The following is a 12,292-nucleotide window of genomic DNA, read 5'->3' on the forward strand; positions in this document are numbered from 1 at the left end:
ATATACTGAATTTTCTCACGCCTGTTTTATCTTGATACCGATATCTTTTCTACAAGAATTTTGTAGTGAAAACTCATAGTGCTTGTAACTCTCAGTGGAATATTTTTATAAGAATCAAGGATCTGGAGGACAGCCATGAAAATTAGTGGTACTTAGGCATTTCCACTGCACATCTTTGCCCAATGAATTTGATTTTTAGTCACATGAAAGTGCAAGACACCGCCAGCATCTTGGGTGTGCAAAGCTTTGGAAGGAGACTACAAGATCTGAATTAAAAACTTCCTGAATCCAACACTCTCCTCCCCTGAGAAGGAACCACTTGTCGGTCCTCAGAATTGTTATGGACGTGTCCCTAAACCATCCTGTTAATTAGTTTTATTTTTACCTTTATATGGACATCCTACTGTATTTTTTATGACTCCCTTCTTTTTGTCAATATCAGGTTTTTGAAGTTCACCCACTTTATTGTGGGTAGTCATAGTTCGTGGCGGTAAAGCATTCCACTATGTGAACATACCTGAATTCATTGATTCATTCCACCATGAATTCACAATCAATTATTTTAATTTTTAGCTACTATAAACATTATTATACATTTCTCTCTTATAAATACTGTTTTTCTCTATGGTATATACCTAGGAGTGGAACTGCTAGGGCATGGAGCATGTGTATCTTCAACCCTACTACATAACGTCAAAACACACTCCAGAGTGGTTGGAACCATATTCCCTCCAAATAGCATATATGGTACTTTCGGGTCCACATCCTCACTAACAGTTGGAATAAGTTCTGCCAACCTGATGGACGTGTAATGATATCTCCTAGGGATTTTTATTTGCATTTTTTCTGATTACTAATGCAGTAGAGCATCTATTCATTCATTTATTGGCTATTTGGAGTTGTTCTATGAAGTCTGGTTCAACTCTTTGACTTATTTTCCTACTGGTTTTCTGTTTTTCATATTCAATTAATTTATTTCTAAATTACATGTAAAAGTTATTTGTATACTCTGGATCCAAGTCCTTTGTTAGTTGTCTTCCTCTAAAATGTGGTTGTATTTGCCCTACTTCTACCATGTCTTTTTATGAATAAAAGTTCCCAATTTTAATAAATCAAACTTATCAGTCTTTTCCCTTCTATTTAGTGCTATGTGATTCTTATATAAGAAATCACAAGACCTATGTTATTTTCTACAAGCTTTCTTGTTTTGCTTTTCAAAGTTAGGTCTTAACCATCTGGAAATGATATTTGGTATAAGGTATGAGGTAGAGGTATAATTTCATAGACACCTAACTGTCTTCACATCATTTTGAAAAATTTGTCCTTTTCTCTCTGATCTACAATATTACCTCTGTCATATATTAAGGGTCTATATATATGTGAATCTGATAACTACAGAAGGAGAAAGGAAAGGGTCAAAAATTAAATGTTTACGAGGCAAAGTAAACCTGTTGGTTAAGATTAAGTTCAATATAAAGAATTAACACAAGGTTAAGCAAGAATCATTAGGATTAATATTATTTGACATTTAGGTTGTCCAAAATGTCCCTCAATAAAATTCCGTAATTTTTCTATAGAGGGTTTGCTTTTTTGTCTAATTTTTGTTTGCTTCTTTGGCCGAGCCACGTGGCTTGCGGGATCTTAGTTCCCTGACCATGGATTGAACCCAGGCCAGAACAGTGAAAGCGCTGAGTCCTAACCACTGGACCACCAGGGAATTCCCATTGTCTAACTGTTAAGTATATAAAAGTATCTGATGTTACTGGGATATACTTTTCCATATTTCACAAAATGGAACTGCTATATGCATTTTGATTTTGTATTAAAAAACCTTGCATCATTGAATATACTTTGTTAAGTGAAAAAACTTTCACTCCCTTTTCCAAAATGACTTATCACTTGTGGAAACTCAATTGTCTCCTTGTGCAACATATGGATCACCTGGAAAGATGGGGTGTGCGATGGTCACTGGTTAAGAGTATGGGTTTTGGATTGAGACAAGTCTGGGTGAAGTCCCAGACTGATGACCAGCAGCTGTGAATATGAGCAGATGACAAAACTTATGTCACGTTTGTTTTTCTGTAAAAACACACATTAAAATACTTCCTTATTAGGATTATTTTGAGATTAAATGAGGCAATGCATATAAAGAGCACAGAAGCTGGCACATAGAAACACTGACTAAATGTTGACCCAGCATTAATCATAATGACTCTTGCTTGCCTTGCATTAATTCTTTATATTGAACTTTTTTTCCCTTCAAACAATTATTGATCCTTTCCTTTCTCCTTCTGTAGTTATAATTTTTCTCAAAATCACAATCTCACTTTCTCTTTCATCTTGCTCTGTCTTGTTCTAAATAAATACTCATTTTCACGAGCTTTTTAAAATCTTACCACCAATTCCACATATTCAGGTAGAAAAATAGACTCTTTTGTCCTTCAGTGTAATGTACTGAATGTTTCATTCCCCTCCAGGCACGGAAAAGTATTATACTATGGTTATGCAAGACATTACCATTGGGGTAAACTGGATGAAGAGTACAAAGGACCTTCCTGTACTTTTTTTTGTTTTGCAACTTCTTGTGAATCTGAAATTATCTAAAAAAATTTAAATAATCAAAGAAAAATATTTCTGTAAGTGTTCTCTTGACCTTTTGCTCATTCTCTTGAATCTGATATGAACCCTTCCCAATTTTAAAAATTGCACATATTTATGATTTCCAGAACACTAATCCACTTAATTGAATTAAAGAGAAATCATAATCATTGTTGATTTTCTGACATCTTCCTGATCAGACCCCCAAGCCCTCTCACAAAAACCCACAAAAAACCCAAGACTGAGTGTGAGTCAATAACTAAACTGTAAAAGAGAAAGGTCTTGTTTTCTTATTCTTCCCAACTCCTTGACATTAGTTTATGTCAGCAAACAAATCACACTAAAAATTAAATATAGAGCACTGAGTTTTGGTCATTCATTTAAGTTATTCAACACTAACTCACAAATTTGACTGGCATTTTTGGTTTTCAGTGACATTTTTTAAACTAACTGTTTATTATGAAAGTATATACCTATAAAGCTATATTCACTGACAGCAAAAAGGCTTACCATACAAAATTGAACAGAAAACTATAGTACAAATTTTGGAAAATGTCAAATCATATATGTAGCATTAAGTCCAAAAAATAGGAAGAATAATCTGAATATAGAAAGAACAAAAACACAAAACTTCTAAGTCCATTTATACAGTCTTGATGAAACCTAAGAGGACATTATATCCATAAAAAATATGCTGCTTTGAGAAAAATAATTTAGCTCACAAAAAATAAAAATACAATTAAAAAGTGGAAATGGTAGACTACATAGCCGAATGAACACAACTAAAATACGATTTACTGAGCTGAAAGGGGTTATTCTTGGGACACAACACACACATATACACACACAAAGCTACATGGTACAAGGAAAGAGTTAGAAATCATGGTTAATATATCTAGAAGTTCTAATATCCACTTAATAGGAGGACTAGAAAGAGAGAGCAAATATAATGAAGAAGAGAAAATAATCATGCATATAAGAGAGAGAATGTTCACAAAGATGAAAAGCAATACTAATGATAGCTAACATTTATATAGTGCTTACAATATACCAGGCACTGTTCTAAGCATATATATAATTACAATATACATATATACACACACATATTTACACATATATACATCTACATATATATGTAGTTTAATTCATTGTAAGTATGAATTAAACTAAGTATTATTATTCCTTTTTTATAGATGAGGAAACTGAAGGAGGAAGTGTTAAGTAACTCAGTCAAGCTCACACAGCTGTGAGTGGGCGAGCAGGAAGCGAAACCCAAGTCATCTTGCTTTAGAGGACAGACTCATAACCACTACACCTCCACATCTTCCAACTCAAAAGACCTCTCATTAATGTGCCAAGCAACATTAATGAAAAAATAGACCCACTCTGAGATATATCTTGGTAAACTTTCTGAATTTAAATGGTAAAAAGAAATGTATATGTTTTAGTGGAGGAAGGAAAGAAAGATTTCCCTCAAACAAAAAAATGAATAAATTTCCATTAGATTTTTGGTTGGCAACTCTGGGTGCCAGAAGATAATGAAACAATATCTTCAAAGTTCTGAAGAATATATGAAATATCTGAAAAAAGTGTACCTCGTGTTAGTTATAGTTATTTACAAATGGTGAGGTTTGGGGTGATTCTTTTTGTTACCATCTTCTTTGTATTTTTCTCTCTTAATTTCTTATAACGAACATATATTTTTGTGGAAAAACATTAAGATCAGTGTTATAAAAATAAAGATAGTCACATGGATTAAATTTCTTAAGTATAAAAAATGAAACTATAAATGCACTAAAAAAATACAGGATAATATTTTCTCATTGGAGGGAATGTGGGTAAGGAAGACTGTCTAAAGACTGTCTAGTTTTTTTAAAAAAAAGGAAAAGACTAACAAGTTTCATTGTATAAAAAATGTTGAATTCTGATAGGACAGAAGTTAAACAGATTAGAAGAAAATATTTGCTCCATATATAGCAAACAAAGACTTAATATCTATACAGTTCTTATAAATCAACAGGAAAATAGTTTGTAAAAAGAAAAAAAGTACGAAACGGGCAAAAAATGCAAACAGGCAATTCACAGAAGAAAAAATACTAATAGTCAATACCCACTCAGCCCTTCTCATATTCAAAAAAAAAACACATATTAAGTAAAAAATAATGTATCATTTTTAACTCAGCAAACTGACAAAAATTTAAAAGATGAACAGCACATAATGTTTTCAGTACTGGAAAACAGGCAGTCTGATCCATGACCAAAGAGGAAGTAAATGGTACATTTTGGAAGTGTAATTTCACAGTATCTGTCAAATTAAAAATCGGTTGTGTTTCCCAACATCTATTTTATGGGAATACTTACTTATGAACCAAAACAAGTAGCATAGCATTGTTTATCAAGTGACACACAAGTGCTATTCACTTGGATAAGACTTCCTTAGGTGGCAAATGCCTGAGCTTAGACTATCTGGGTATTTCACTATTAACTGCTAGTGTACATGGGAGAGCATAAAGGCGATGTTCGACTCTTCTTTTCACAGAGATTGAGTCATTCTCTACGATGAACAGTCCTTGGATAAACAGCTCACAGCTTACCGCTGGGCTTCATCAACTAGAGACCGACGACCCCCAGAAGCTCCCACAGCAGCTGCCAAGATTTCTGGAATCGATACTAGAGTAAGAATTTTCCATCTGCTTTCCCAAATCTGACTGAATATCATGTGATGTACTATATTGTAACATCATATAATCACACATTCCTGTACATTCCCACAATATTGCTACTTTCATGCATTCATATGCAGTAAAGTGGCCACTACTCTGTTTTTACTCTTTAATAAAGTTGATATGACTTCAGTTCACCAATCAGTGCCAATCAATGAGTTGGGACTGAAGGCAACAAATTGGAAAGTAGTAGTAATGAGTAAGCACGATATTATATTACTTCTTTGAGCAAAACGATGGATTGACATGTTATTTTTACCATCTCTAAAGGCAAGAAACGGAACCCCAGAGGAAGCATGAAATAGTGTTTGGATTCCCACAATCCTGTCTAGTTTATTTACAATTCCCTCCTTCATCCTTCCTGCCTATCCAGATGGTTTTCTTCTTTGTTTCCCAAACTGAATTATGTTCACTGCCTTTAAGATGTTAAATACTTTGAAAGCCTTCCTTTTAATTCCTCACAAACAGAAGTCATAAACTCTTACCTTTGCCGAATTATGCTGGGGTTAGCCGTCACTAAATGACTTTTGGATCCAACATCCTTAGTGTATTCACTTGACAAAGGAGGAAGATTGCATCTAGAGAAACAAGAACAAGCACTTCAGAATGATTTACATACTTTTAAATCAGGTCAATTATCATGGCAAATAGGAATTTTACTAAGTCTAGCTCAATTCACAAATAACTGTTTTTATCACCTCTCCCTTTTAATAGACATTAGATGACTAACTCTTAGCATCTTCAAAACGCTGTCATAAAAACTATTTCTGTTTCAGAAGAAAGAAAATGTCAGCTAGAGAGGTAAAGGATTTACTAAAGGAAAGAGATATAACTAAAATGAATTTATTCCATTCAAAATATTTTTGAGGTGATAAGTCAGGGTATATTAGACTTGAAATTAGTGTTCAGGAGGGTGTAGTCCCCTAGAAGACACAGGACCTACAGTGTTCTCTGTGGATACCAACAAACTTCAAGAGAAAAGGAAGAATTGTATTTGCTTGTGTTTTTCATTCTTTTCCCAAATTCTAAATTATAATAGTACATTCAAGGCAAACTCTGCCACCTAAATCGATGCATGTGCGACTTTGGGATACATGACCAATGTATGGTTGCCTACTGGTGAAGACAAAATAATCTGTCATTTAAAGAAATGCAATGATTCTCCACCATCCTAGTCTAGGCAAGGGAAGAGCACAGGTGACAGAAATAGCTCCTCCTCCCTCATACACACACACACACACACACACACACACACACACACACACAACACAGCCCTGGGTGCTCTCCTCGACCGCAACGTCTTATGAATGCTTACAACGGAAAATATTGCAACTGCAAATCCAAATCCCATGGCTTTCTGCCAGTGAGACATTAACCAAGTTGTCAACTGCCTCAGTTTCCCCATTACACAAAATGAGGATAACAACTTTTCCTCTCCAATAAGGTGGCTGCAAGGATTAAAGTAAGAAATGTATAAAAAGTCCCTACCTTGATGCCTCATAGTAAAAGCTCAAATATATCACATATCAGAAATATCATATAAATATAACTAAATATATATCTATTACTTCTGACCATCCCAAATGAGTCTATAGCTTCCATTAGATTTTCTTTTATTACTGAGTCCTAAGTGCTCCTCTCCACCCATGTCTCTAAGTTGACTCCACAGCAGGGCACCTCTTAACTTTTTCTTACTTCAGCAAACCAAAGCATCGTTTATTTGCCGGTAGACATCTTACAAATATTAAGGTCTTGGCCATTCCCCAACTATTAAAATTTCCCTACAAATTTCCCCCAGGACATGGACTTGTCTGAGCACCGACTCAGCTGATCAGCACAAGTTCCTTGATGTTGTCTCGTATTTACCCTGTATTTGACTCCTACCACAGGGTATCCCAGGCAGAAACTTGTCTCAGTTGATTTGGAATCTTCCTTTCACCTGCTCTTTGGTAACAAGATCCTGGTTCTTCTGGCAGCTCCCCACAGATTAATGTCAGCCAGTTGAGTGCCCACTGAGAACAAACACAACAGGCATGGTGGGAAGCCTGGGGGAAGCCAAGTCACAGAGCCTACTTAAGGCATCTCTAGTCTAGTGGTTGCATCATATCCCAAGAGGTTTCTGAAGACCATGTCGGGGAGTGAGTTTATTCACCGCCAGGCTCATCCGGCCATGGTGCTGACTGTGGTCTTGTGATTTAACTGATCTTTGCAAAGATGAAAAGGACTCCCAGGATAAAACACAGCCTAGAATTTGGGCATTTGTCTCTCTTTTCTTTTGATGAATGTAATTTTTTTTTTTTTTTTTAGTTTTTATCGGAGTCTAGTTGATTTACAATGTTGTGTTAGTTTCAGGTGTACAGCAAAGTGAATCAGTTATACACACACACACACACATATATATATCCATATATATATCCATTCTTTTTCAGATTCTTTTCCCATATAGGTTATTACAGAATATTGAGTAGAGTTCCCTGTGCTATACAGTAGGTCCTTGTTAGTTATCTATTTTATATATAGCAGTGTGTATATGTTAATCCCAATCTCCTAATTTATCACTTCCCCTTTGATCTTGATGGCCCTTCATAACATTTGAGAATCAACCACATTATATTAAACCTGTAAACTCTGAATATTGCTGGAAAGTGCGGTTAACCTGTTTTGTCATCATTAAATGAAACTAGTTGGTATTCCTGAAAAAATACTTTGTTTTTCTGTGCGTTCCTCATAGATTGATCCATGGCTCATATGTCTGGGTCCACTTCACGCCTCCTGTCACAAAGCAAAAGCTCAGAAAAACACTTCCAGACACTAACTGCCAAATCCTGCAATAGAGGGAAATGCTGAACACAATAAAGATAATATCTTATACATTCACTTCTGGAAAATAATGACATTGTGTTCTGGTGTAAATATCTGTTCTTCTGGGTAAACTTTCTCTTCAAGTACAAATTTCTATGATACTTCCCTGTAGCTCTTCTCTTAGAAAAAAAGCACACTATAATTTTAGCTCCTCAACTCCTAAATTGATAATTACATAGACTTACATAAAAGGCACATTTAATACAGTCAAATTGTTTCTAATAAGGCATAATTGTGTAAAAGTGTTTCAAACTCTGCATTATTGCTTGTTGGCTCAATGAACGGATATTAATGGCTGAAGTGTCTTAGTAACTGTACTCGTGGTCCTAGAAGATATGATCACAGAATTGATGAGGAATGAATATTCTTTGAAGTGGAGAGTGGAGACGGGTGGGTGATGGGTCTGGAGAGGAATCTTTAAATAGAATAAATTCTAAAACTCCTTTTTAAGTTGCATGTACACTTAAATATGTCAAACACATATAATTGAGCATAATTCAAAGGCACCAAAATTATGTTGTCCTCACTCATATTCCTGAGCCACCCAATTCCTCTCCAGGACACAATCACTGTTATCTCTGTCTTGCACAACTTCCAGATACATTTTATTCAACAATTTTACTTTTTAAAGTATTGCTTTTGGTTACAGAGCAAATGTTTACTTTGAAAAATGGGGAGTTGACTTCTAGCATTAGAAGACGTATTTGAAAATGTCCAAGCAAAGGAAATTATGGCATTGTTATATCGTAATTCTGGAAAACATCTTGAACTGTCACTGGGTATACCACTGTGTACAGGTAAGGCTGTTTTTGGATCTCATCTTTCAATGTAACTGTCCATGTACCCTATAGTCCAGGAACGTACTATGTGCTTTCTAATCACACATTTACTCACTAAATGCTTAATTTTGAACATATGATATTACCTCAATTTCCTCAGGGTGCCACCAAAATGTGTATTAAGCAACCGTGCATAAATAGATACATAAATGGTCAAATAAGAATACTTTATAAACAATTTATCAACATTTAATTACTCCCACATTGTAAACTATTAATAAGGCTTTTTAAAAATTCAAAGGTGTTATGATAATGGCGCCATTCTTGAAACTGAATCAAAGGCACGTGCACATCTAGTTTTGATGCTACCTTCTTTGAATTTTTTTCAATCCTCACCTCCCTCATCATTCCATGAACATCTGTTTAATCCTGTGCTGTGCACCCTAATCACAAGCACTCATTAATTCTGAACTTGAATATATCAATATTGATGTATACAACGCAAATGTAGTCTTGCTTATTTGTAATAAATAATATAGGTAATCCCCTAAGATGCTTAGGCCTGATCTTGTGCACGTTAAGTTTAAAAATCCATCTTCCTAAATGTAGTGACAAACACATGCCCACTCAGGAATACTAAAAAAATACATTTATTGTACTAATGCCTCCTTCCACATTGCACTCAGACCTCTCGAAATCACTTAACTTTCCTGAATCTGTGAGTATAATATTTCCACTCTTTCTTCCTTACACAGTTTCTGGAAAAAGCAAATCAACTTATACTCGAGAGCAATATGAAAATGGAAACTAGACTACGTGAATGTGATACAGTGGTGTGATAGCCACATCATCACAGAATCAGAGTTTCCACAATGGAAAGGCTTGGGCTATCGTCTGCAGCCACCTCCTCACGTAGATTAGAAAGCTGAGCTGCAGCAAAGGTACAGTGGTGCACTGCGGGTCACAGAGTGAGTTTGCAGCACGGGCTGGTCCTCCAACCCCTCTGTTTTCTTTGCTGGCCCTTCAGCCTCCACCTAACACCAATGTATTAGCGGGGGTACCTCTGCTCTTCAGGTAACTGTCCCCACTTCTACAGCTTAAATCCCATCTCACCACGCTCTCCCCATGGTTCACAACCCTGTGGCAGCACTTGGCGTCCTTCCTACCTTAGAGCTTGGACACGGTGGCCTGTGTCCAGAGTGGAATGGAGAGAGGGCTCTGCCCAGATGCCACTTCCCCTCAGAGGGTCCCCACTCACTCATCATCTGCTTCTGAATCACCCCAGTCACAGCACTGGCACATCTCCAGGTTTTAAGTCTATGAGGGAATTGTTCAACATACCATTCCCAACCCCAGTGAAGACCCAATACAAAGTAGGTGCTCAGCAAACTGACGTCGACTTGAATTTAGAGAACTACATTTTTATTGTCTCCATGTTTCCATGGTTTGTATGTATCACAAAAAATAAGAATGGCAATGGAAAGGAAAACAGAGTCTTACACTGGAAAAACTAGGGCAGGGCACCTCCATAAAGGAGAGAGAGATAGAAGAGGACCCCACTCCCACTCTACAGCAGGCTTCACCAGCAAGATAAAGTCTTTCAAGGAGCCCAATCCTTGCTGTCTGAGAGGGAACTTTACCCTCCCCTGAGTACACAGCTTCCTTGAAACACTCTCAGACAGGCTTTACTCTCCCCTACTCCACTTAGCTCAGAGCCCAGGGGTGGTTCAGTGTTCTCTCAGCTAACTTTTGTTACTTCTAGACCATTATCTATTTATCCTTAAAAATGAACACAAAACACAACCGCCACCCCCCTTCAGCTTTCTGCCCTCCGTGTTGCTGGAGACCTCAGCCTTCCTGGCCCCGGAGCTTTTTGGCCCCTGGTTCACAGTCATTTCCACTTCACTGAGACTTCGGGGTCCACCTGAAAGACCCTCCCCAGAATAGCCTCCAGGTACCTACACTTCTTCAGTAACAAATGTCCTTTTTTTCTACAACACGTCTGCACATCCCCCAGAGAAGGTGAAGTCACATTCTCCAGTGGGCCATTCTTTGACATTAGCTCTCTTTTTTCCACCTTCTCTCATCTTTCCCACCACCGCCCCCTCCAGCTCTGAAGAACCCCATCATTTGGTCCCATTGGCCCCCTTCCTTTCTCCTTCATGCCTCTCAGGGCCCACTTCCCATCCAGCCGAGACTTCAAAGTGTGTCACTTCATGCTGTCTCTAGCCAAGACCCTCCATGCTGTCCCTTCCCACCTTTCTCTCCTCTCCACCAGACAATCCCAAGCCTGTGTCCATCCAATCACTCGCTACCTTCCCTTCTGGTCAAAATTACCCAACGGCGCAGGTTGGTGCCATTTCAGTGTCATGGTCTCTACTCTTGGCTGGATGTGTCCTAGCATTTCCTTTACACACCCCTGCAGGATCGTGTCACCACTCTGCTCAGTCCCCTTACCAAGCTTCCTCTTTGCTCGAAATGTAATCCCCCTCCTTCCTTCCAGTTTTCCTTAGTCCTGCCCAGATCCAACCCCTCTTCGAATCCTACTCACTACTTCCAAATGCTTTTGTGAAAAACAAAGCAGCAGAGTGTGTAGAATGAAATGAATTAATGAAAATGTTTATTCATAGAGAGTTTGTCTTAAGAACAAGTCTTAAAGTTGGAGTCACCCAACTGTATCGTCTAAAATTAAATGAGTGTTTCCACTCTGGGGGTCTCCCCACGACCTCTGAAGCTCTCTCAGCTTTGCACTTTCTTGGGGCCCGTTCCCTGGCTCCCCTGGCCTGTCTCCTCAACTCACTTATATGGGAACTTGAAGGGACGCTGAAGAGCAGCTACCGCTGATTAATCACCAGCGACTGGTTTCCAAAGGCCCCGGGGCTGGCAGGAGGGGTGGGGGAGAAGAGAGGAGGCAGAAGCCGCGCTGTGGGAGCTCTCTTACCGCATGACAAAATTTGCTTCATCTATTTGACGGCCACAGTCACTCTTCTTCAGAATCCCACCATTTCCCACCACCGCGCATTTCTTCAAGGGCAGCTGGAATGGGGTTGCCTAGCAACAGAAAACAAGGCGGGTTTTCACTGCAGAGAACACACAACCACTCACAAAATCATTGTTTACAGCAGACCCGGCCAGAGAATTTGGCTGAAGACTGGGCAGAGGGAAAAGAGCATGTAGAAAGAAAGATGCCAGGAAGTTTGCAAGGAACAAACGAGCCTATTCCTTTGAAATAAAAGGGTTTTTTTTTAACTCCCTGAAGTGTATTTCAATATAACATTTTTTGGTATCAAACTGGCCATGCACATAGTAGGGAGTGACTGCTAAAGAAAA

General features: G+C 37.8%; 1 protein-coding gene across 2 annotated transcripts in view; it reads right to left on the reverse strand.

The window, feature by feature from the left end:
• Positions 1 to 12,292, reverse strand: part of ST8SIA1 (ST8 alpha-N-acetyl-neuraminide alpha-2,8-sialyltransferase 1) — a 148,520-nt gene that overhangs the window by 48,591 nt on the left and 87,637 nt on the right. For both annotated transcript variants that reach the window (XM_059934531.1, XM_059934532.1), the window contains exons 3-4: positions 11,904 to 12,013; positions 5,807 to 5,899 (exon numbers count right to left, since the gene is read on the reverse strand). In XM_059934531.1, the coding sequence (XP_059790514.1) occupies positions 5,807 to 5,899; positions 11,904 to 12,013 (203 nt within the window). The remainder of the gene's footprint in view (positions 1 to 5,806; positions 5,900 to 11,903; positions 12,014 to 12,292) is intronic.

The sequence above is a fragment of the Balaenoptera ricei genome, chromosome 10 (genome assembly GCF_028023285.1).
Source record: "Balaenoptera ricei isolate mBalRic1 chromosome 10, mBalRic1.hap2, whole genome shotgun sequence".
Lineage (NCBI taxonomy): Eukaryota > Metazoa > Chordata > Mammalia > Artiodactyla > Balaenopteridae > Balaenoptera > Balaenoptera ricei.